General features: G+C 35.6%; 1 protein-coding gene across 4 annotated transcripts in view; it reads right to left on the bottom strand.

The window, feature by feature from the left end:
- ERCC8 (ERCC excision repair 8, CSA ubiquitin ligase complex subunit) overlaps positions 1-26,826 on the bottom strand; it is a 55,406-nt gene that overhangs the window by 28,217 nt on the left and 363 nt on the right. For all 4 annotated transcript variants that reach the window (XM_059175060.1, XM_059175059.1, XM_059175057.1 and 1 more), the window contains exons 2-4: positions 16,790-16,885; positions 13,518-13,619; positions 9,841-9,964 (exon numbers count right to left, since the gene is read on the bottom strand). In XM_059175060.1, coding sequence (XP_059031043.1) covers positions 9,841-9,964; positions 13,518-13,619; positions 16,790-16,885 — 322 coding nt within the window. The remainder of the gene's footprint in view (positions 1-9,840; positions 9,965-13,517; positions 13,620-16,789; positions 16,886-26,826) is intronic.

Genomic DNA, 26,826 nt, shown 5'->3' on the forward strand with positions numbered 1-26,826 from the left:
CGTGGAGACTTTAACTTTGGATGACTCCAAATGTCTGCCTTCTCTGTACCTTTATCCACACTGATCTACACCAGAGGTCAGCAAATTTTTTCTGTAATGGGTAAGACTAAATATTTTTCAGGCTTTGAGGACTACTACTCATTTCTGTCATTACCACCTACTTATTTCTGCCACTGTAGGGTCAAAGCAGCCATAGACAAGAAAGAGCGCCCCCCCCTCCAAAGAAAGAGGCCATGGGCCCAGCTGACCTCTACTTTAACCCAAGAGAAGAGATTCTTACAGTAAAGCAAACTGCCATCACTATAAAAGATCATTCATCAGTGCTGACTTTCAGTATTGACTGCCAGTCCTATTATATTTCACTACTATTCTCTGCAATATTCACAGCTATTTCAAACTTCCACACTATCCACGGATATCACCACTTGGTCATAATAAGTGATCTGATCTTTGATTACAAAGAGGAATCAGAAAGTCATTCAATGAAAATTCACTGAATATGTCTTATCAATAAACCTACAAACACATTTGCTTCCATTTACCCTTCTTCCTTCTTTGTTCCTGTTATCATGGAAAAACTATCCTTCCTCATATTTAAAGTTAATATCCCTACCTGTGTTCAGATCCCCCTCAGCACTATCTCATGCTACACATCATCTCCTTTATCTCCAGGACACTTAAAAACTCTGCTTCCAAACCAGCTCATTACCATCAGCATTAAAAAATGTTCACGTTTCTTTCATTTTAACAGTAACCCTCTCCCCAAGACAGGAAAAGAAAAACCTTTCATGCTCTATCCCTAATTAATTTTCTTTCTTCTTCTTCTTCGAATCCAAACTTTGGCTCTCATTTCTTAGCTCCCGAATTTCTTAACTTACCACAATCTTATTTTTATCTCCACTACTCCCATTCATACTACTCTTCCCATAAAACTGATAGCTACCATCACCTAGTCTAGATCTTATCTTACCTAACCTGTCAGTAACATTCAACACAGCTGATTACTCCATCTTCCTTAAAACAATCTCTTTCACTGGTTCCATTATATCACATACTCCTGATTTTCCGCTTACTCTTATCTTTTACAGGCTTTGGTTCCTTTACCTGTCTTATTAATCTTGGTCTTCCCAAAGTTTTGTTCTATGTACTCTTCTCTTCAACTGCCACCTATATGGTGGTGACACAAATCTAAATTTTCTGTGTAGACCACATTCTTAAATACCAGATATGTATAGCTCACTTCCTGGATTATCTTCATTTGGATTTCTTATGAATCCTTCAAATTTAACAAATCTAAAATTCAACTCAATACCTCCCTAATATTTCTCTATCTTAGCAAATAACAATATATTCTACCTACCTGCCCAACATAGAGAACTTGAGAATAATTCTTGCTCTTTTTAAATAATAGCTTTATTGAGCTATAGTTGAAATACAATTCACTCATTCAAAGTATGTACTTTAATGGTTTTTAGTATATTCAGAGTTGTACAATCATCTCCAAAATCAACTTCAGAACATTTTTATCACACCAAAAAGAAACCCCATTCCCATCAACAGGCACTCCCCATTTCTTCCTACCCTCTCCCCTAGGAAACTACCAATCTACTTCCTGTCTCTATAAATTAGCCTATTTTTTGATGTTTCAGACATGGAATTATACAATCTGTGGTCTTCTGCAATCTTTCATGTAACATAATGTTTTTTCATTTCATTCAGCATGATGTTTTTAAGGTTCATCCACACTAACATGTATCAGTACTTCACTTCTTTCTATTGCTGAATAATATTACATTTGATGGCTACCCACTCGTCAGTTGATGAACATTTTATTTGTTTAGACTCTTTGGTCATTCTGAATAATGCCACTATGAACACTTGTCTAAAAGTTTTGTGTGAAGTTATGTTTTCATTTTGCTTTGGGTATAATGAAGTTATGTTTTCATTTTGCTTTGGGAATTCCTGGGTCATATGCTAAATATATGTTTTACCTTTCCCGAAATTGTTTTCCAAAACAGCTGTACCATTTTACATTCCCACCAGTAATTTATGATTGTTCCAGTTCATCCATATCCTACTCAACATTTGTTACTGTCTTTTTGATTACAGCAATCCTAAAAGGTATGAAATGATCATCTCACTGTGGGTTTGATTTGCATTTCCCTGAAATTCTTGATTTTTCACTACTTTTGATAGCTTATCAACTTGCAACTCCTGTCAAATGTCTGTAATCCTCTCATATCTATTTATCCCATTGCCATTACTCCAGTCAAGCAAGGATCTACTCACTCCTGCCTGGATTACTGCAACCTCCTCCCTGGTCTCTTTGACTCTCCTCTTGCTACCTTAAAGCCAATTGGAAACATATCCAGACTGTTTCACCTAAAACAGCAATTTGTTGTTTTCATTTTTGGCCACCGCTTAGACTATTAAAAAGCTAGCTTCTTCTCCTAGGAAAATATTCAACCTACTTAATAAAAATAAAAATAACAAGGCCCCTCATGATACAGACACTGCTTACCTATTGGGCTTTATCTCTGGCTACTCTCCTTTGGCACTCTGGCCACTGTGAGTACCTTTCTGTTTTTAAAATGTCACATTCACTGTTACCCCAAAGAGTTTTCTCATGTTGTTCCAAGGACTGGAACTCTTATACTCCTTCTATGGACTCATCATCCTTCATTTCAGCCAAAAGCCAGAGCACCACTTGCTCTACAAAGCCTTCCCTGATTCTCCATAGGTTAGGTGATCCTGCTAAAACACTGTACACTTTCATCATGATAGTCCCTTCTGGCCTTCACTGTTATTTCTTGTTAAATCATTTGTTTTCTTTGCTAACCTGAAGCTCCTTGGCAATGAATCCCCAGCTTTAACATGTAACAGAAATTGAATACATACTGTTGAATATATCCACGAATCTTACTCATTTCTAGAGAACATGACCTGGATACCGACATCTGTATTTTCTGATTTATATTCCATTATCCAAAATTTTAAGAAAACTCAGAATGAGAAAAGTTGTTTTTTACCCTAATGTGTAACAGAGAAGTCTATAAAACACATAAAAACACATTTATGGAAAGCTCAGATGAAGTAAAAGTATGATAGATATATAATATGTGCATTAATAGGAAAAATTAGTGACAGGGATAGAGGATGTGGAAAAGGACAATATCATGCCCTCTTAATTTTTCTTTGTACCTAGCACATGCACAAGAAATTATTTCTTATCGAATGTTTTCAGAGTTCTTATCAATAAAATGCTTTGCCTATCAGATAGAACTATGAATTCATGAAATACTATTTTTTAAGTAATCACTCCACCCAACGTGGGGCTCAAACTCACAACTCCAAGATTGAAAGTTACATGCTCTACTAATTGAGCCAGCCAGACACCCCCACAAAACACTATTTTTGGTTGGCAAAACATTTATGTTCTAAAGAAAATTTGAAATCAAAATATTTTTTCTTAGATTTTTAAAAAGAAGTCAATGTTAATGAAAGAAAATGCAAATGTATGGTATGGGCTATTAATCTTTAAACCACATTTTTAACTGAAGTATAAGTAACATACAGAAAAGTATACAGATCATAAGGGTACAGCTCCAGAATTCAGGAGACTTTTCAAGTAACCACACCTGCATTATAACAAAGTAACAAACAAACTGCAACAAACAAAAAAGAAAAAAAACAAATATTTCTATTAAAAAAAAAAAAAAAAACACCAAAAAACAAAAAAAAAAAGAAATATAGTAAAAAAAAAATTAAAACAAATAACACAGAACATAAAACTTTCTATTACAACACCCAAAAGACCCTCACCCCTCTTTCAAACCCTCACCAAGAAAGATAACCACCATACTGACTCCTATCACTTTAGTTTTGCCAATTTTTGAATAGGAATTATATATTAAGTACTATTTTGTGTCTGATTATTTTGTTCTATATTATATAAAATTCATACATTTTATTGATATAGAATTGAGTGTTCCCTTGTCATTGCTAGATAGTATTTCAATGTAAAATGTGCCAGATTTCATTTGACTGGTAACGGACATTTGAATTTTTTCCAGTTTTTGGTTATCATGAATAGTGCTGCTATGAACATTCTTATAAATGTCCCTTGGTACACATATGTATGCATTTATATACTCAAAAATGTATCTTCTAGGTAACAAGAAACCCTCAGTTGATACCATATCTGTTTACCAACTGTAATCTCAACAGCAACAGATACACTTGTTATTTTTTATCAGATCCTTTAATTTTAGCTATTCTGGAGGATGTAGAAAGGTACCTCATTGTGGATTTAAAGTATCTACATGCTCAATTAAGAAGCTGAGTGTATTTATTTATTAGCTATTTAGATATCCTCTTTTATAGAGTGCCTAAGCAAATGTTTTGCCTGGGGGTACCTGAGTAATTCAGCCGGTTGAGCACCTGACTCTTGACTTCTTTCTTTCTTTCTTTCTTTTTTTTTTAAACTTGTATTTATTTATTTGACAGACAGAGATCATAAGTAGGCAGAACAGCAGGCAGGGGGGCAGAAGGGGGTGGGAAGCAGGCTCCCTGCTGAGCAGAAAGCCCAGTGTGGGGCTTAATCCCAGGACCCTGGGAGGACCTGAACAGAAGGCAGAGGCTTTAACCCACTGAGAGCCACCCAGGTGCCCCTGACTCTTGATTTCTGATCCTGATCTCAGGGTCCTGGGATGGAGCCCCATGCTTCTCTCTCTCTCTCTCTCTCTCTCAAATAAATAAATAAATAAAATCTTTTAAAAAAAAAAATTCTGCTGCCTAGTTCTCTATGGGTTTCCAGTCTTTTAATTTTTCTATTTTTTATATAATTTATATATGTCTTTTTTCAGATGTATGCATCTGTCACATATATCATCTCCCACTAAATTCATGGCCTACTTTTTTACTCTCTTAATGTTTTTTGATGAACAGAGCTTCCTAATCTTAATGTAGTTCGATTTATCAATCTTTCTCAAAGCCATTACTTCCCCAACATAATGCAGGGTTACTTGTGTCATAAATCAAATGAGGTATATGTAAGGTGTGTTTCTTGATTATCCTGTTACACTGTTTTTGTTTTTTTTACTTCTATTGATACCACACCACCTTAATTAGTGTAATTAAATTTATGGTCTTAGCCCACTTTCATAAAAAAGAGTCCTGTGAATATTTTTATTAGAAATGCACTGATTCTATAGATCACTCGGGGTAAAACTAGTACCTTTACAATACTGACCTTTCTAATTCTTGAATATGGTATATCCCACCATTTATTTAAATCTTAACTTGTATCATAATTATTCTATAGTTATCGGTGTGGTGTTGAGTGGTCTTGTACACTTTTCAATTTCTTACTAGGAATATGATGATTTCTGATGCAATTGTTAATGATAATACTCCCAAATTCAAAATTCTTTGTGTCTCAAATTCAGAAATGCAACTGACCTCATATCCAGCAATTTTGCTAAGTTTACTTTAATTTTAATAATTGGTTAGAGATTCCTTTGGATTTTCTATGCTCACAATCATGTCATCTGTGAATGACAGTTTAAATTCCTTTCATTTTTCTCTTTCTCTCTCTCTTTTTTTTTTTTTTTGGCTTTATTTTACTGCCTAGGACTTCCCATATAATGTTAAAGGGAGGGGATAATAGAGATAACTCAAAAGGGAAAGCTCTCAATAATTTACCAACAAACAAAAAGTTTGCTTTAAGTGTGTTTTAAAAAAATAGATACTCCCGGAGTGCCTGGGTGTCTCAGTGGGTTAAGCCTCTACCTTCAGCTCAGGTCATGATCCCAGGGTCCTGGGATTGAGCCCTGCATCAGGCTCTCTGCTCAGCAGGGAGCCTGCTTCCCCCTCTCTCTCTGCCTGCCTCTATGCCTACTTGTGATCTCTGTCTGTCAAACAAATAAATAAAATCTTAAAAAAAAAAAAAAAAAGATAATCCTTACTAAATTAAGGAATTTCCCTTATGTTCCTAGAATGTTAAGAATTTTTAAAGAATCAGAAATGAAGAGTGACTTTTATTATAAAGTATGATGCATTTTTTTCTTGAAAAAAACAAATACAGAGGCAAAAGATCTCAACGTAATAAAGAATACAGACACAGACACACACACACACACACAGATAGATAGGTGATAAGCCTATAAGCTTATCTCATGAGCCCACAAGCTAATCTCACCTCTTCTTCAACAAGGAGAAGCTGATAGTTTCTCCTTGAAGATTGTTTTCCTTCTAAGATCAGGAACAAGACAAGGTTGCCCATACCTTACCACTTTTTTTCAACTTGGCATTGGAAGCCCTAGCCAGGGGATGCCTGGGTGGCACAGTAGGTTAAGCTTTCAACTCTAGGTTTTGGCTCAGGTCATGATCTCAGGGTCACGAGATAGAGCTCCATGTCCGGGTCCATGCTCAGCGTGGAGTCTCCTGGAGAATTCTCTCTCTCCCTTCCTCTCCCTCTACCCCTCCTGCTCCTGCTCTCTCTTTCTCTCTCTCTCTCTGTCTCTAAAATAAATAGCACTAAAAAAAAAGAAAAAAGAAAAAAGAAAAGGAAGTAATCCTGGGCTGGGTAATGAAACAAGGAAAAAAAGCACAAAACTAAAGGAGAATTTGAACTCTATTTACAGATGATATGATAGTATGTACAGAAAACCCCAAATAGTCCACCAAAAACCTCTTTGAACTAATAAACAAATTCAAGAAAGCTGAAGGATATAAAAATCAATATATAAAAATCTGTTGTGTTTCTATATACCAATAATGAACTATCAGAAAGAGGGATTAAGAAAATAATCCCACTTATAGCTGCATCAAAAAGAACAGAATACCTAGAAATAAAGTAAACCAAGTAGGTAAAAGATATACACACTGTAAATTATCAGATATTAATGAAAGAAACTGAAGACACAAATAAATGAAAGGGTATTCCATACTCATGGATTACAAGTATTAACATGTATAATGTCCATACTAACGAAAGCAATCTGCAGATTCAGTGCAAGTGCTATCAAAATTCCAGTGGCATTTTTATAGAAACAGAAAAATAAATCTTAAAATTTGTATGGAACCACCAAATCCCGAATAGCTAAAGCAATCTTGAGAAAGAAGAAAAAAGCTATAGGTATCATACTACTTGATTTCAAACTATTTTACAAAATTACAGTAATCAAAACAATATGGTATTGGCATAAAAACAAACACAATGATCAACAGAACAGAATAGAGAGCCCAGAAATTAAACCCGTGCATATATAGTCAATAAATTTATGAGAGAGGAGCCAAGAATGTAAAATGGGGAAAAGAGAGTCTCTTCATGAAAGAGCATTAGGAAAATCAGACAGCAACAGGCAAGAGTGAAACTGGACCACTTTCCTACACCACATACAAAAATAAATTACAAAATAGGTTAAAGACTTGAGGAGTGCCTGGGTGGCTAAGTTCGTTAAGTGTCCAACTCTTGATCTCAGGGTCATGAGCTGGGCTCCAAATAAGTCTTTAAAAAACTAGATTAAAGACTTGAATCTAAGACCTGAAACCATAAAACTCCAAAAGAAAACAAAAGCAGTAAGCTCCCTGTTACCAGTCTCTGCGTGATGATTTTTTGGATTTGACATCAAAAACAAAGGCAGCAAAGGGAAAATACACAAGTGGAACTATACATCAAACTAAAAATCTTCTGCACAGCAAGGGAACCACCAACAAGACAAAAAGACAACCTGCTAAATGGAGAAAAAATTTGCAAATCATGTGTTCTGATACAGGGTTAACATCCAAAATATATAAAGAACTCATACAACTCAACAGCCAAAAACCATGAACAATCCAATTTAAAGAATGGGCAGAGGAAGTTAATAGGCATTTTTCTAAAGAAGACATACAAGTTGCCACTAGGTACATGAAAAAGTACTTATCACTAATCATCAGGGAAATGCAAATCAAAACCACAGTGAGCTATCACCTCACACTTGTTAGAATGGCTAATATCAAAAAGACAAAAGGTAACAAGTGTTGGTGAGGGTATGGAGAAAAGAGAACCCTTGTGCCCTGTTGGTGGGAATGTGTATTTGTACAGCCCATGGAAACCAGAAGGGAGGTTTCTCAAAAAATTAAAAACAGAACTACCTTATGATCCAGCAACTCCACCTCTAGCTATATATCCAAGGCACTATCCTGAAGAGATATCTTTTCCCCTATGTTCATTGCATCATTATTTACTACAGCCAAGTCATCAAAACAACCTAAGTATCCATGAGTGTATGAAGAGACATAAAAGATATGGTATTTTTGTACAATGGAATATTATTCAGCCGCAAGAAAGGAGGATATCTTGCCATTTATGACAACAAAGATAGACCTTAAGGACATTATGCTAAGTGAAATAAGTCACAGAATGATAACTATTATATATTATGTAGATTTCACATGTAAGTAATACACAATAAAATACTGTCAAACTCACAGAAACAGAATAAAGTGGTAAAGTTGATCTCAGGGTCATGAGCTGATTGGTAGGGGAGGGGGGAAACACAAAATGTGGAGATGTTGGTTAAAGGATACAAAATTTGGACAATTAAGAGACAAAATAGTTGAACAGGGAAAGGAACTTGAGAAAGGGACTATCATACAATCAAGATGTGATCAGAAGACAAAAGATCATTTAGAGACAGCAAATAATTTAGGTGGAAAAGAGGCAGAAGCTAAGGTTGAGGGAGTAGAGGTTGAGGGTGAGATAACTTAGAACACCAGGATGAATTAAGACAATGGAAGTCCTTAGAGGTTTTGGGTAGAGGCACAATGAAACCACTTTATAAGTTAAGGTTAGCTCTGGGGTAGAACTTACCATGGATAATATGGTAAGCGAAGTAATGCAGGAATACCACTTACGAGTTTTTAGGAGTAGTCTAGATGTACAGTGTTGGTGAGAGAAAGAGAAGAAAACATGGGAGAGTTTAAAGAACTGCTAAGATTTGAGAACGAAATGGATGTGAGGAGTGATCAAGTTCAATTTGAACCTGTTACACTTGAGGAGATTGACCTATATTCAAGTAAGAGAGGTTTAGTAGACAGGTAGAGACACATGGGACTAGAATTCAGAGAAAGGATTAGCATTAGATATATAAATTTAACCAAATATCATAAAAACTATTTTTTATTATCTATCTTTCTTCTAAAGATTTTATTTATTTATTTGACACAGAGAGAGGAAGAGAGAGACAGTACAAGCAGGTGAAGCAGGAGACAGAAGGAGAAGGAGAAGCAGGCTACCCGCTGAGCAGGGAGCTGGATGTAGGGTTCCATCCTAGGACCTTGGGATCATGATGTGAGCCAAAAGCAGACACTTAACCAACTGAGCCACCTACGTGCCCTTTTATTATCTACCTTTATTATTTAGTGTCTACCTTTACTAAGCAATAGTATTAGTAATTTTTTTTCCTTTAAGGTTTTAGGTCAATAGATGATAAATCCAGTTTTCTTCCTTAGATCACTAGACAATAATGTTCAAATAATAAAGATAATAATAACAAATGTTTTTTGAGCACTTACGATATGCTAACCATTGTTCCAGGTGCTTTACATATGTCAACATGTTTACAACCATTCTATAAGATATAATCACTAGCCCCATTCACAAGTGAGGAAACTGAAACAGGTGCAGACACTTGCCTATGTCACAGAGCTAGTCAGCTGCAGAGCCAAGACGTGGACTCAAGCAGTCTAGCTCTCCTTAACCACTACATATATAACATCTTGGCAAATAATCACACTAAAATGGTTTAGGGTTCAATTCCCCTTTGGAAAGGTTTTAATATAATATATACTTACTTGTAATGTATTTGTATCCCACACTTTCAGAGTTTTATCAAAGGAGCTTGATGTAAACATGCCGGTGTCATGAGGATACCACTGTACAGTCTCCACACTGTATTTGTGAACATCAGGATGGCTTCTACAAAACAGCAATCAAAATTTAGAAATACTTGATTTATATGTGTTTCAAAACTTACACTATACTAACAAGTAGCAGCCTCAAGTAGGACAATATGAATGGCCAAACCTAGATCACAGGCCTGTATCTCAGCTCTCCAGAGGAGAATGTCCAGGCACCTCTAGTTTCAGGCTTCTGTAGTGTCATGTGGAAGCCAGCTTCCTATGAAGGGTCATTAAATGGGAGCCTTCCTATTTCTATAGTTGGGCCTGGAGGAATAAGGCAGCTACACTGAACCTCTTCATGGAAGGGGCACTGATTTTTCCATACTGGAAGAGACACCCTTTTTGATTTTGGATATGCTTTTCCCAAATAACCATTTTATCAGTATTATCATTCTTAGAATCGTTGAATGTCTCACATAGATAGTTCCATGGTATCCCATGCAATATTGCTTCTGATCAAGGAATTTACTCAATGTCAAAAGAATGCAATTAATTGGTAGATGTCCAAGGCACCACTCTTATGTATCCCTTCACCTATAGAAGCATGATCTGTTGAAGACTCAGTTATGATAGTAGCTATAATACACTACCTCATGAGGGAAACATGCTGTCCTAAACGAAGCAGGATAAGTTCTGAGCTGATGATAAATACAGTATATGTATCACTTTACTAAATTTTAATTCACAAAAACTGATCATTAAGTAACCCTTATGAGACGAAGATGGAAATTTGAACACCAAGTGGTATTTAATATCAGGAATTATTGCGTGAGATAATAAAGTCTCTATTTTTAGAGATATAAACAATAATGAATGAAATAATATACTTCCGGGATTTGCTTCAAAATCATCCTCAGTGGGTGGGTGGGGTTAGAGATGAAACAAGACTGGTTATGACTGATAGTTGCTGAATACCACTCTCTCCTTTCATATATGTTGGAAATTTTCCATAACAAAATAAATAAACGAAAGTTAACAGAAGACTATTGAAATCCTACACAGATAGGACCATCATGGTTTCTGATTCCTAAAGGTGAATGTTTGGATCAATACAGGATGAAGGACATTAAGCACTTGAATGAATGAGAACATGAAGTAAAGCCTTAAAGTTCTATGCTTCAGTTCTGGCATTGAGAGAGCTGCACAAAAGGACTATGGGGTTTACCCATGATTCCTTTCTATGTCATGTATAATTTATATATTTTAACTGATTTCCATTTTCTTTCCTCTCTCTTGCCTCCATTATTTTATACAGGTTAAAAACAAACTGAGTCCACAGGTTGCATAATTTGATAAAAGATCATGTAAAACTAGTGGAAGAATGGACTTTATCTTGAACTGGAGCTGGATGTAGTAATTAAGCAGACTGAGGATCTATCACCTTTTGGGAAAGGGATGATTACATTTTGGTTGTAGAGTGGATACTTGCCTTTTTGGTTGTGGAGTGGATACCTGGAAATTTTTTTAAAGTTGGATCCAAACTCCTATTTGAGGGACATCTCCCTTATTTTACTGCTTCTCATTACAGAAAGCTAGGGACTCCAGATGTTTTCTTTCCCTTTCCCTTGGCAGTAAGGGCATGGATATATGGTTTAAGCTTCCCCAAACCTGCCTAGGACTCTAAAACTCTAAGTAGGAATACAAAACTCAGGGATATTTAACAATTATTCATAGTCTTGGAGTTGAGAGTCTGTTGGTGACATGTAGCAGAACCCAAACTAAATTGTTCCTGTGGTGTGACCCCGACTGTTTTCTCTGCCTTAGTTTTTTTTACCTTCCACTCCTTTTCCACATTTGATTCTCTTACCTTTCCACCAGATATATGAGATACAAAATTTCTTTCCAATAAATTTCTGCTTAAAACAAGGAGAACTGATTTCTATTTGCTCCTAAAAACCTTCATGTATACCAAAATTTTCCAGTTATAGTAAAAAGAATCTTTAATGTACTCATTAAAAATAAAAGCTCATTTGTATTTTAAATTTAAATTCAAGAATAGAACAAAATATTATATTATTAACTTATCAGATATGACCTGTTGTTCTCATTTACACTTAATGAGAATTTTGGTACAGAAAGAGAATCTTTTTGGTGCCTAGAACATACACATTAAGTAAAGCAAAAATAAGTATCAGCAAACATTCTAAGCCATATTAACTTAATAAAAACTTTAAGTGAAATTATTTTGTAAAGTTAGATGATCAAATCTTCAGATATAAAAAATGCTACTTTAACTCATTTTGCAAACATGTTCACTGCCCATTTACATTTAAAGTTATGCTTTTACAGACAGAAAGTGAATCCAAGAAGAATGTCATGGTAAAACAAAAGATTGACACACTAAACATTTACTTGACTTTAACTACCAGAAAAGTAGATCACAGTTCCTCAGTAATAACATTAGATAGCATGTGGTATATATGAAAATACTATTTTGATATATAACAAATTAAACAATGTTAAAATGTTATTTAAGATAAAATAATGAATTAAGTGAATTAATATGACTATCTTACACTTTAAATTCAGGGTTCTTTTTTTGGTACGAGTGCAGTGAGAGTATAAAATGGTATAAGCCTCTTAGAAACCAAGTTTCAGACTACTTAAGGCGCTCTCTTGTTGTCTACCAAGTGTCTCTATAATTATATTGTTTCATGGTGTGATTACAATTTTTAACATGCTTTTTGAAAGACAGTATTTCATTTAAGACTCACAAAAAACCTTACAAGAATGACAGGACAGGTATAATTTATCTCTAAAACAAAATAAGCTGAGGTTCAGAGAAATAGTGTCCCAAATCTTTATTTCCAAAGTGAAGCATCAGAGCTAAGAAACAATTGCAAATCTCCTCCCAAATACTCCATGGATTTATGTACCTATTTTAGTGCTGTGGGAATAGTTTTAATACAGGGTGATTGTTGATATTAATGTTCATGAAGTTTTTCCTTTTGCAAGCATCTTCTCAACACCCTTTCTCCCCATTACCTTAAAGCTGTGGTAAATATTGGATTGGATACAGGTGACAAGGAAGAATTAAGTAACCATTATGAACAAATTATAACAGTCACAAAACATCTTTCTAGATGCTGAAAAATAATTCTCACAAGACTGGAAAGCCAGTAAAGAATAGTTCCAGAGACTTAGGACAAAGAGAGGTATGTTAAGTTAGGCAGCTTTGAGTAGGTAAAGAGGTAAGATGGTTGTGTGTAGGTGTGTATATGTATGTGTTTGGTGAAGGACTGCCAGTATATTTACTGCATCTAGTCATTAATCTTTTTGTTCTATTAAATATCAGTTGAAAAATAAAATTTTTGTTTATAATTAGCTGGAAGACTTAGAAATAAATCTTATGCTAAGTGGTACTAAAAACTATGATTAGTTACTGCAGCATGCTAACTAGGTGTACCAAAACAGGACATGATCAAAGGTTTTTAGCCTCAAGAAAACGTCAAGGGATATCCATGTGAAATGTGACATTTGAATAATCTGCCCGAAACAATCAGATGACTGCTATTTTCATGTTTTGCATTTAAAGCAAGAAGTTCATGAATTACATTTTTAATACACACCTGCCAACGGAACACACTGCTTTACATGTGTAATAAGGTTGTCTGCTGGAGTTCTCAAGATCATAAAGTACAATCACACCATCTGAACCACCTGATAACATGCTAATAATAAAAAAGTTCACATTAATTTATCATTTTATGTACTTCATTTATTATATATTTCTGAAAATTACTGATCCATAAACACCCAAATGTATTATGTCCACAAATACAATACAGAGTAAATCTTCATTAATACAGAATTTTTAATAAAGTAAAATTCCTCAATCTAGTATTTGTAGAATTAATATAGAAAGATTCAATCTGTGTCCATTTAAAGTTCACCTTTATAATTCCAAAAAGGACAGTAAAAATAAGATGGCAAAAGATCTATCTTAATTAGGAAAGTAAAATATTATGAAGTCATTCTTAATATCTTTTTTTCCCTCTGATTCTTAATATCTTAATTAAAATTGTGATGGGGCACCTGGGTGGCTCAGTGGGTTGGAAGCCTCTGCCTTCCACTTGGGTCATGGACCTGGGGTCCTGGGATCGAGCCCTGCATTGGGCTCTCTGCTCAGCAGGGAGCCTGCTTCCCTTCCTCTCTCTCTGCCTGCCTCTCTGCCTACTTATGATCTCTGTCAAATAAATTTTTAAAATCCTTAAAAAAATTGTGATAAATGAAAATGGTATCAGACCAGCTATTACTGATACTAGTTATCTGACTCTGGGCAAGTTACTTCACCTGTCTAAGGCTTCAAACATTTGTGAAAAGGGGTGCATTTTCATCTAAGTCATCAAGATGATGTAAAGATAGAAGTTTTATTGGAGTTTTATACTGCCTCACAAAAAATAAAGGATTAATAAATGTTATATTTAATATTAAAAACACATTTACTCACTTTATTCAACTTTGACCACCTGAAATGTTAGGCACTCTGCTAATATAATTGTAAGACAGGCATTGTTTATGTCTTTCAATCTAGCAGAAAAGACAGGTCTATGGGTTTATATATCTAAATGAAGAATTGCTATTTGTTAATCTTATTGTTCATAACTAAAGCTCATGTTTCTGTCTCATCTGGTTCTCTGATTTTACTCTTTAGTAAACTGCTAAGAAAGGGCTAATGAGAGCAACAGTCCCTGAATTCTTATATGTTATTGACAATTTGTCTGTTCTTTTGTACTTGAAAATCAATCTGGCTGGATACACAACCCTTGCATTCACGTTTTATTTCCCTGAACATATGAGATAATAAGCTTCATTCCTTTGAGAATAAAGCCCCAAATTAGCTTAGTTAAAATAGGATTTTCTTTCTCTTATATGTAGTTTTAGATCTTATTTATTTTAGGAAACTTTTCTTGGAGTATACCTTTAATATTAACTCTGTTCTCTTCTTTTGGGTTTCTTCTCTGGGAATTCCAATTAAATGTATGCTGGGTCTTCTTTATCTCCCACATGTGTTCCCATTTCTTGAATTCTTTTTCTTTCTCCATTTCTCCTTGATTTTAAAAAAAATCCACCTTTCTACCATCTGTTTCTAAGCTATTACCTCTTGTATTCATTTGCTTGTGTTCTTTATGCTTTAGTCTTCATTTCTGAAACATTTGCCATTTATTACTTTTTCTTGAGTTTGTTCATCTGATTTCTGAGTTTTCTTTTTTTGAAGATTTTATTTATTTATTTGACAGACAGAGATCACAAGTAGGCAGAGAGGCAGATAGAGAGGGGGAGGCAGGCTCCCTGCTGAGCAGAGAGCCTGATGCAGGGCTCAATTCCAGGACCCTGGGATCATGACCTGAGCCGAAGGCAGAGGCTTAACCCACTGAGCCACCCAGGTGCCCCTGCCTGAAGGATTTAATGCAAAATACAAGTCTTGGCAAACAAATGAAATAGTTATAGATTTCACCACGCAAAGATGAAAAGCACTGTAGTAAGGATCTTGACTTTTCTCAATATGTTCCGCAAAAAGACTCCTCAGCCTGTATTTCTCACACATAGTTTATGCACATATAATTTGTAATTTCTCATATTTCTTATTGATTTGGACAACTGGTAGCCTACTGGCTTCATGTACTTCACAGGTTAGACAAATGATCTCTACTCCGAATGGATGGCTGGAAAAGCAACACTGAATACTTTTTCCACCAGCACCCATGATCAAAAGAAATCAGCTATCCCTTTCTGTTAGTGTCATTATTTTATAAGCAAATGGCCCACAGCTGACCTTGAATGTGAGGTGCTATGTTGCATCTGGAAAAGTTCAGAACAAAGAAAAGAATTATTGCTGATCATCTTAGATTTAACCATGTGCTAAAGTGAGAATGTGTTCACTGTTCACGTTTCCCATATACTACTAGCTGGGACTATGACAGTGGCTGAAAATTAAAAAGAGAATTTTGTCAAACCTGTCTGGTTCATTTTAATGTAAATAATAGTAACACTTCAGTATAATGTAAAAACTCTGGGGCAACGCCAAACACAACATGATACAACAAACTTCAGTTACTGTTATACTTGTTCTAACTACAGACCACATGAAGCTTTTAGAAATTTCTTTTAAGAGTTATATGGGATCAAGATGTTTTAAGTCAGGGGGATGACATGTTTATATTTGCATTTTTCAAAGCACTCTGGCTGTTGTATGGACAATGGACTCAAAGGAGTAAAAGTATAGGTGATAATGCTTTTGATTAATAGGAGTAGAAGCAACCATTTATGATATGCCAGGTCCTATGCTAATCATGTTACACATAAAATCTCAATTAAATTACAACAAACTTATCAGGTAACTATTATTGTTAGCACTGTATAGCTAAGGCAACTGAGGATTAAAAAGGTTAGGTCAACTGCTGAAGGTCACTTAGCTGCTAAGTGAAAAGTCCAGGAGGAGCTCAAATAAAGGTCTGGATTTCTACAAGCTTAATTCTCCAACATATATTTTCACTTTTTATATTCTATTTCTTTTCCCATTAAACGCCTTCAGAACAGCAACTCTGTTTTAAATTGGTACCTAAAGCACATACCCCAGCACTTAAAAGCCCTCTGTATCAAAGGAAGTTCCATGTCGGTTACAATGAATATATTTATAAAAAGTAGTTTGGAAATGTTAACCTGGCAACATTTTAAGGGTGTAATCTTATTTATTAAATTAGTAATGTCAGATTTATAATGCCACAATTTAGAAATTTTACTACTTTTTGTGAACCTTTACAAAAGTAATTTGAAAGCAAGATTTTACTAGATCTCACTTTGAACAACAAAAAAAGGGCCGTTAAATTTATAAACTTACTATCTTGCTTCAACAGGTTCAATGTCAAGGGTGTTAACTCCACTGCCATGGATCCTTTCAACATCTCTGTCTTTGTTTAACTCCAGTCCCAAAACCCTTCAAAAAACAGAAAAATGGAAAAGGGTGAAAGGAAAGATGAAACTAAACAATAATAAAGTAATTTAATCATAAAACATCCTTATTTCACCAAAATTACATGTAGTACAAAAATTGCAAGTAATGCTTAAATCTTCTACCACACATTCAAAGGTATTTATAGATTTACAGGATGCCTGGGTGGCTCAGTTGGTTAAGCTGCTGCCTTCAGCTCAGATCATGATGCCGGGGTCCTGGGATGGAGTCCCACATCGGGATCCTTGCTCAGCAGGGAGCCTGCTTCTCCCTTGGCCTGTCGCTCCCCCTGCTTGTGCTCGCATTCTCCTTCTCCCCGACAAATCAATAAATAATCTTAAAAAAAAAAAAAAAAATGGAGGGGCGCCTGGTTGGCTCAGTGGGTTAAGCCTCTGCCTTTGGCTCAGGTCATGATCTCAAGGTCTTGGGATTGAGCCCCACATCAGGCTTTCTGCTCAGTGGAGAGCCTACTTCCCCCTCTCTCTCTCTGCCTGCTGCTCTGCCCACTTGTGATCTCTCTCTCTGTGTCCAGTAAATAATAATAAAATAAATAAAATTTTTTAAAAAAAGGTATTTATAGATTTTTAAAGACCTTACATGAGTTAAAAAAAATACCAACAGGAACAATTACATGTAAAGAATTTCTCCAGGTACTTCATTACGTTTTTATTAACGTATTTAGAAACTGAAATAAACTTTCACGAAAAGTTAAATTCTGCTATCTTAAACTTAACTGAGGACGCCTAGTGGACAAAAGCTTAAATTACAGTTTGTTTGTTTTTTTTTAAGATTTTTATTTATTTATTTGACAGACAGAGCTCACAAGTAGGCAGAGAGGCAGGCAGAGAGAGAGAGAGGAGGAAGCAGGCTCCCTGCGGACCAGAGAGCCTGATGTGGGGCTCAATCCCAGGATTCTGAGATCATAACCTGAGCTGAAGGCAGAGGCTTTAACCCACTGAGCCACCCAGGCGCCCCAAATTACAGTATTTTTAAAAAAAATTCCCTAGAAGTGTTTCTAGGCCTTAGGTAAAATACAATGAGTATGTTCAAACAATGATTAAGCACACTTTTAAAAAGCCAATTAAATATCTATAAAAAGATGATTAACAAGTACTCTTAAATTAAGTTGAATGAAATTTCTTACATTACATAACTGTAAACCATCATTATTCTGAAGAGGATATTAAGATTAAACGAGTTAATACATGAAAAGTGCTCATTACAATGACTAGTAAGTGCCCAGTGAAAGTCTTATTAGAATGTCTTAGTCTGTTGGATGTTAAGGAACATTTATGTTAATTTAACTAGAATTATTTCTGAATTCATTATTGACCAACATGATGCTATCTATATGAAAAATTTTAGCCTATGGTCAATTTTTTAAAAAATAAAAATGTACAGTGCTAGAAAAGGTACAAATTGATACTTTTATGTCCTTACAGTAGCAGTATATAAACATTATAAACATTTTAGTAATCATTTTTACATATTAAATGTTTGATTTAAAGATATACGCAGGCCTTTGTCTTCACAAACAGTTTAGCCTTAGGCTCAAATATCCAGTCTAACGCTTACTACTTTTCTGACTTTGATCAGTAACAGTAACAGCTAATATTAAGAGCCTACCATTAGTCAACACTGTGATTAGTGGTAAAATAAGTGTAATAAGTGTTAATCTGAACTGATAGATTTCCTAGGTGGTAGGTTATATTAGTAACTGTTCTGATTATAAATCTAAGACATAAGTAATTCGTCTAACACCATACATCTAATAACTGGCTGAACTGGGATCTGAACTCTTGACACTTTCTCTCAGACCATTATGCTGTTCTGCCATCTCTGAGCTTCAGTATTTCACCAGAAAATAATTTTTCATATTTTTCAGGGAAATTCCCATTTCTTCTTAAAATATTTTTCCATTTTTCAATTTTACTTTTTTTTTTTTTTTTTTTGAGAGCAAGCGAGCATGGGTGAGGTGGGGTGGGGGAGAGGAGAGGGAGAAAAAGAGAATCTTAAGCCCCAACACAAGTCTGCATCTCACAACCCTGAGATCCTGACCTGAGCCAAAATCAAGACTCAGATGCTTAACTAACTGAGCCACCCAGGCACTCATATTTGATGATTTTTCAAATAACAGTAATCTGTGCTTCTCGTAACCAGTAAAATACCATACAAACATGAACAAAGGTAATTACTCCTTCCTTGAGTTCCTTTCTCTGAACAGTGAGAAATGTAGCTCTCACTATCATTAATATGTTTATTTATCTGAACAATACAAATGAATGTAACCAATATCCCTTCACCAATACCATCCCCGCCCCCATCAAGAAAATTGCTTAGCAGGCATGGGCTTTGATTTCTGCCTCCCCTAACACTTCTATTACCTAAGCTTGTCAGTCCCCACAGACTACCTCCTCAGCCTGCACACTCTAATCCCAGCCTGTGTATGGAAGCCTACTTCTGCCCAACCTAAAGACTTTAGGACTGAATTTGAAGGGAACTAAAAGGGGTTAAATGAAAAGTAAGAGGGTAATATGGTAGGTAAACAAGGGCAGGGTGTGTGTGGAAGGAGGCAAGGTGTGCAAAAAAGGAGTTAACACAGCATGCCAGAGACTGCTATCCTTAGAAAGTCCTACTTGCAAGATTAGCCTTTGTCTCCTTCTGTTATTTCAGGAGGTTTCTATCATTCCTGGATAAGAATGGTTCACTGAGCCTCAACTATGTGGAGCCAACAAGGTGCTCTGTGATGAATACCTGCTGTCCTTCTGGGTGTCTGGAATTTTGGTACATGTTAAATACACGCACACACATGCCAGAAATTCTGGTTCATGCTCTAAAAGAACAGATAAAGTCCTTCAGACAGAAGGGAAATGATATTTGAAAACTTGGGATATCAGGATTGAGGAGAGAGCAACAGAAAAGATAAATATCTAGGCAAATAAAACTGACAAAGTATGCATGATAGTTGAAAAAAATGTATTAACATTATCTGATGGGGTTTACAATATATATAAATGCAATATGTGAGACAACATATATGATGGAGAATAAAGAGTGATGAAGTTTCTATATGCCAAATGAAGCAGTAAAATATTGATTCTAAGCAGAGAATGAAAAGTTAAATGGGTATTTTATAATTCCTAGAGCAATCACCAAAAACAATTATATAATGAGATGTCACAAGAGATAAAATGGAATATTAAATAATGTTCAAATAATTCCCAAAAAAGCAGGAAAGGGGGAAAAATGTGGAGCAACCAGCACTCTCATCCCTCACTGGTGGGAATGTTAAGCTTCTAGAAAACTATGTTTCTAAAAAGTGAAACACAGGCTCTAGTCATTCCCCTGTTAGGCATGCAGCCAAGAGAAATAAAAGTACATTTCCACACAAAGACTCGTACATGAACATTCACAGCAACTTTATATATAATTGCCCAAAACTGGAAACATTTAAATGCCATCAACAAGTGAATGGATAAATAAACTGTGATACAGCCATAGAATACAGTATTTCTCAATAGTAAAAAAGAATCAAAAGGAGAAATTTCAAAATAATTATGCTGAATGAAAAGACCAGACAAAGCATAATTTGTACAAAATTCTGGAATATGCAAGTAATCTATGCTGACAGTAAGCAGAGGAGTGGTTTTCTGGAATAGAACAGCATGAAGCAGGGAAAGAAATAAAAAGAAGCATTACAAAAAGTTAGGATGCAATTTTTGGCTTATGTATATTAGTTATTTTGGTGGTGATGGCTTCAAAAGCATGTATTTATGTCAAAATCCATCCAATCGTTTACTCTAATTTAATGTGCAGTTTACTGTGTGTCAATTATACCTCAAGAAAGTTAAAAAAAAAAAAGGTGGGTAAGAATTGTAAACTTTGCACATCAGTGTTTATGCTTTTGCCCTTAATCATTGACAATGAAGAAATTGGGGTAAATTAGAGTAGACATCTTCCTTAAATAAAAAAGGACTGTGTGGTTGTTTAGTTAAGCAAAGACATCACTTAATGAGGGAATCTTTAAAAAGAAACACTACCTTCAATACTTTATCTCAACTTAAATATATAAGCAATCCTCACTTTGCACAGTTTGCAATGAAACATGGAATGGAAGTTACCATGATTGAAATAACCAGACCCCCAAACAATATGTTTCAAAATTCAGTTGCCATGGTGTATTAACTGTGACTAATAGCATAAAGCACAAAGTTGGCTCCCAGCTTTTCAGTCCACAAATCACTACAAAAATAACATGGACATCATAATTTGTGAGCAATTTACATGACTTCTTTCAAAGTCTGCAGGTGACTGGTTACTGTGGATTTGTTATTCAATTCATAGAGAGACTGCAAAGTTCTGTGCTTCTGAGATAAACTTGTATGAAATTTTAGAAAAATGGATAATGAAAAGAGGGAATTGACCAACAAAATGGACGTGCACCAAAAATAAGCTAAGTGATAATACTGGAAATAAAACTCAAATGGAATGTAAATGGAGTTACAGAAGAAATAGTTGACTGTGGAAATGTTGACAGTGTGGCCATTTGAGACTCTCTAGAGAAAGACTGAGGAAATCAAAGCAGGTGAGTGAACTTATCCAAATAAATGAGGAAAAGTGGTTGTGATGAGAAGGCTGAAGAGGTCTGAGAGGAAATGACACTGGCAAAAACATTTACATTAAAACTCTCAGAGATATTTCACGACGTTGAAATGCAAAGGACAAAATGTTGGAACCTGATTCAGAAAGAAGAATGATAATTAGCCAAAATATAGAAATATACTCAACTTGCATTAGAAATTATATAATGAGAAGATCAGTGCCACTCAAACTACTCTTGATTTCAGATGAATTTTTCTTTAAACAAAGAAATAACTGAGTTTTCATTGTTTCTAATGTCTTCTATTACAGTGTACTAATATTAGCTTTACTATTTTTTCATTTCTTGCCTATTTTTATAACAGTAAAAGTTTACTGCTTTGAAGGGGCACATGCACCCCAATATTTATAGCAGCAATGTCCACAATAGCCAAATTATGGGAAGAGCCTAGATGTCCACCAACAGATGAATAGATAAAGAAGATGTTGTATATATACACAAGAGTACTATGCAGCTATCAAAACCCCCAAAATCTTGCCATATGCAATGACATGGATAGAACTAGAGGGTATATGCTAAGTAAAATAAGTCAATCAGAGAAAGACAATTACCATATGATCTCACTGATATGAAGAATTAGAGAAACAAGACAGAGGATCATAGGGAAGGGAGGGAAAAATGAAAGAAGATGAAACTAGAGAGGGAGACAAATAAGAGACTCAATCTCAGGAAACAAACTAGGGTTGCTGGAAGGGAGGGGACTGGGAGGGATGGAGTGGCTGGGTGATGGACATTGGGGAGGGTATGTGCTATGGTAAGTGCTGTGAATTGTGTAAGACTGATGAATCAGACCTGTATCCCTGAAACAAATAATATGTTAATAAACAATTTAACAAAAAAAAGTTTACTGTTTGACAAAGGAATTTTAAATATCACAGAACAATGGTAATTGTTCCCCATCCACTGATTATGCAAAGCAAGGATTATCAGAGTATTTATATGCCAGATGTTTGAAGTAGAGTTAAATATGCTGAACGGAATGCCACATCATCTTCTTTTACAAACCATACTCACAACTATATGTATTCTATGATTTTCGAAAATATGTTTTACTGGGGGATCTGGGGTGACTTAATCGGTTGAGTGTCCCACTCTTTATTTTGATTCAGGGTCATGAGACTAGACTCTGTGTCAAGCTCTGCACTGAGCATAGACCCTGCTTAAGATTCTCTCCCTCTCTATCTGCCCCTCCCCTGCTTGCAAGTGTGCACGTGTGTGTGTACTCTCTCAATAAATAAATTAAAATTTAAAAATGTTTTATTATTAATTTATCATTTTAATTGAATAAACATTTAAGGCATATGCCAAACAAATGACTATGGAATCTCAAGACATGCAACTGAATGTGGAATCTTTCTCAAGCAATGGTTGTCAATCCTGGCCATACACTATTATCATCTATGGAGCTTTAAAAAAGTTCCAGAATTGGGACGCCTGGGTGGCTTGGTTGGTTGGACGACTGCCTTTGGCTCAGGTCATGATCCCGGAGTTCCGAGATCGAGTCCCGCATTGGGCTCCCAGCTCCATGGGGAGTCTGCTTCTCTCTATGACCTTCTCCTCACTCATGTTCTCTCTCACTGTCTCTCTCGCAAATAAATAAATAAAATCTTAAAAAAAAAAAAGTTCCAGAATTAATTAATTAATTAATTAAATTTAATTCAATTAAATCAGAATTTCTGGGGTTGCAATCTTGGCATGAATACGTTTTCCAAAGTATTTTTTCCAAATCACCGTAGGTGATTCTAATATTATGGCAAAGTTGAAACAATCTGTTCTTATTAATTTCCTCCAGTCTTTCATAATATGATTTTCTCAATGATACCTCATTAAAAACACTTAATTTTAAGCAATTTGTTTGGATCATTTAAGAAACGGTCCATTTAGTTTAAGAATAACAATTCTTTTTGACTTTGTATTTCATTAGTTCTTATTAAAATGGCATAATCAGAATAATAAAACTGAAAAAAAAAGAATAATAAAACTGGCACTATCAGAATTAGGGACAAATACAGATTTTTGATAAGCATATAAAGAAACTGGTGGGAGGGATGCCCATGGGATTGCTAGATTATAGGTTTTTAGCCACAAGTGTGAAGTATGCTGGGGGAAGCAGCATGTTTTACACGGAAAGTGAAATCCATTCACAGATGGATTAATCTGGTGACCTTCTAAGGAGACATTCACTATTTCAAAACTGTACTTCTTCTTCTTTTTTTTTTTTTAAAAGATTTTATTTATTTATTTGACAGAGAGAGATCACAGTAGGCAGAGAGGCAGGCAGAGAGAGAAGGAAGGGAAGCAGGGCCCCTGCTGAGCAGAGAGCCGGATGCAGGACTCGATCCCAGGACCCTGAGATCATGACCTGAGCCGAAGGCAGCGGCTTAACCCACTGAGCCACCCAGGCGCCCCCAAAACTGTACTTCTTCTAATGAAGATGTTTAGGTCATAGAATTTTAACAGAGTGATACTTAGCTGCATTGTCAGACAGCGGTCTATTTGGGATTAAAAGAATCTGGAGAAACCCAATGTTTTAGACCCTCAGTAGCTCACATGATTTAAATTATTACTGATATGTTAAGACTTCTGAACTTAATGGGGAAAAACTAATGTGGCTTCTTTTCAAAAAAGTACAGCTATTTTCACTAAAACTAAAGGTCTTACAGTCAAGTTCATTTACTTTCCAATATTTAATTTGCTGATCCTAATGGAAGAACTGCAGAACTACTTGGTGGAAAAAAGCCAGATTATCAGAGGAGATTGATCAGTTTTGATAAACATAAATTTTGAATTTCTGAAATCACCTAAAACTCTGGATATGTCTGTATGCTTTTATTAGAGTGGATCACTGAGCTGAATAGGAATTACTGTCAACTCTGCACTGAAAGGAGGTAGAGACAGAGGGCTAACTGTAGATGCAGCCCAAACATGTTTAAAATTGATCAAAATGTGGTTAAAAGATTGTTTATTTAGTTAAAATTATATGTAATATCTGAAACATTTGTCCATTCCAAAAGCATAATACTAAATATAAGTCTGATACAACATTTTAGAACACAAAATATCATGTAAATTGCTTGCCAAAAACAGGTAAAAGATTATTACAATGCATTACAATAATTTATTATTTTTGTCTGTTTTCAGCTGTGGTAGGGAACCTAGAAGGTGACTTCCACTGTCTCCACCTCCTGGTAGTCACACCTGCAGGTAATTTCCTTTCCTTGTGTCCTTGAGTGTGGGCTAGACCCAATGACTCACTTCTCCTGAACAGAATGCAACAAAACTGATGAGATACCATTTCTGAGATCAGATTATAAGGAATCTGTCAAACATCTTGCTTTCCCTTTCCTGCTCTCTTACTTTCTTGCTTTGATGAAAGCCAGCTATCATGCTGAGATTTGCGAGGTCTATGTAAAATAACTGGAACTGAGGGAGACCTCTGGACCAAAGTCAGGGAAGAATTAAATCTTGTTCTGAGTGAGTTTGAAAGTGGATCCTCCCAAAGTCCAGTCTTGAAATGACTATAATCCCAGTCAATATCTTCACTGCAGCCTTCTGAGAGACTCTGAGCCAGAAGACCTAGCTAAGACACACACCGATTCCTTAACCCAACACTTGTGAGTTAATAAACCTTTTGTTGTTTTAAGCTAAGTTTTGGAGGGTACTTTGATACCCTTTCACTGATAACTTATGCATAGGGTACTTTGTTACCCACCCACTGATGACTAATGCAGCAGGTAAGTCTTCTTTTGGGGTATTAGAAAAAATTATATCCATCAGTTTTTCAATAAGCAACTGTATTCTGTTTTTCTCTCCTTAAGTTTCTTTAAAAAGCCATCAGTGTTGGCAGTTCCGACTTCTTTTCCTGGCATTCTTCAACTCACTGAAATCTTACTTTATTTGCATGATTCTCCTGAAAATGCTCTTCCCAAGATCATCAGTTTTCACACTGTTGGTTAAATATAACTCACACTTTTAGTTCCCTTTATTCCTATTTCTTGAATGCATGCTATTCACTCAACAGAAACTCTTCTACGTCTCCTTTCTCATGTCTCTTTTCTCAGAGGTCAAGAAGACAATATAAACTAATAAGAAAATATGCACATAATACAATTTCAGTAGTAATAAATTGAACAGATAAGCAGAGTGATGGGATGGAGAACTACTAAGAGCAAGAAGAGGGCTAGGGCCAGCAAACGGCACATATAAGGGTTTCCTCTTCTTTCAGTTTATGAGACATTTTGTTGCCCTGGTTTTGCTGCCACGGTTCATTTTTAGTCTTTTCTTCTCCCTAACTTTAAATGTTGATGTTTCTCAGATTTTTGGTCACTGAACTGCTTTTCTTACTCTACAAGTAATGCCTGGATGATCTCATCTCCACCTCACTTCATGTATCATCTCACATTAAAGATATCTCAATTTCTTCTGAGCATTAAATATGTACACTCAACTTTGTCCTCATCTTCACAGGTTCTCTGGAAGCAATATGGGAAGGTATGCCTATGTGGCTCGAGTCAGTTACGAATCTGATGTCAGTTCTGGTCAGAATCTCAGGGTCCTGGGCTTCCCGCTCACTGGGGAGTCTGTTTGTCCCTCTCCACCTGGCCCTCCCCCATGCTCCAGCTCTTTCTCTCTCAAATGGGTAGATAAAACCTTTAAAAATTTTTAAAAAGTAGTACAGAAAAGTCAATATGGGCAAGTTACATTCACTCTGCTACATAAAAAGCACATACCTGGGAATCACCGTTGACTCCTTCCATCATTTACTAGAATCAACCAATTTACACGGCTGGTTGATTCTATTTCATATATATATATATATATATATATATATATATATATATATATAATATTTTCAACCCAACCACCATTTCCCAGGCTTCCATCTGCTGTCTTCTGGACAACTGGAACAGTTACCTAACTTGACTCTCATTCTGGCTCTCAACTTCAATCCATTCTCCAAATAGATGACAAAATCCACTGTCACCTTCTTCTCATCGCCATACCTGTTCACCAACTACACAAGGATCTTCCTCACCTAGCGCCGGACTACATCTCTAGCTTCATCTCTTGTCAATGGTCCCCTTGTCTGCTCTAGGCATGGTAAACTTTGTTCAATTCCTGGCCAATGCTCTGCCCTTAACATAATGCTTGGCAAACAAATGCTTAGTAAATATATCGACTGAACGAATGAAGGAATCCTAGGAGAGTAGTTATTCCTTGGGGAGTGGGGAGGAAATGTAATGTGAGGGAAAAGAAGTTAAAACTA

The sequence above is a fragment of the Mustela lutreola genome, chromosome 5 (genome assembly GCF_030435805.1).
Source record: "Mustela lutreola isolate mMusLut2 chromosome 5, mMusLut2.pri, whole genome shotgun sequence".
Lineage (NCBI taxonomy): Eukaryota > Metazoa > Chordata > Mammalia > Carnivora > Mustelidae > Mustela > Mustela lutreola.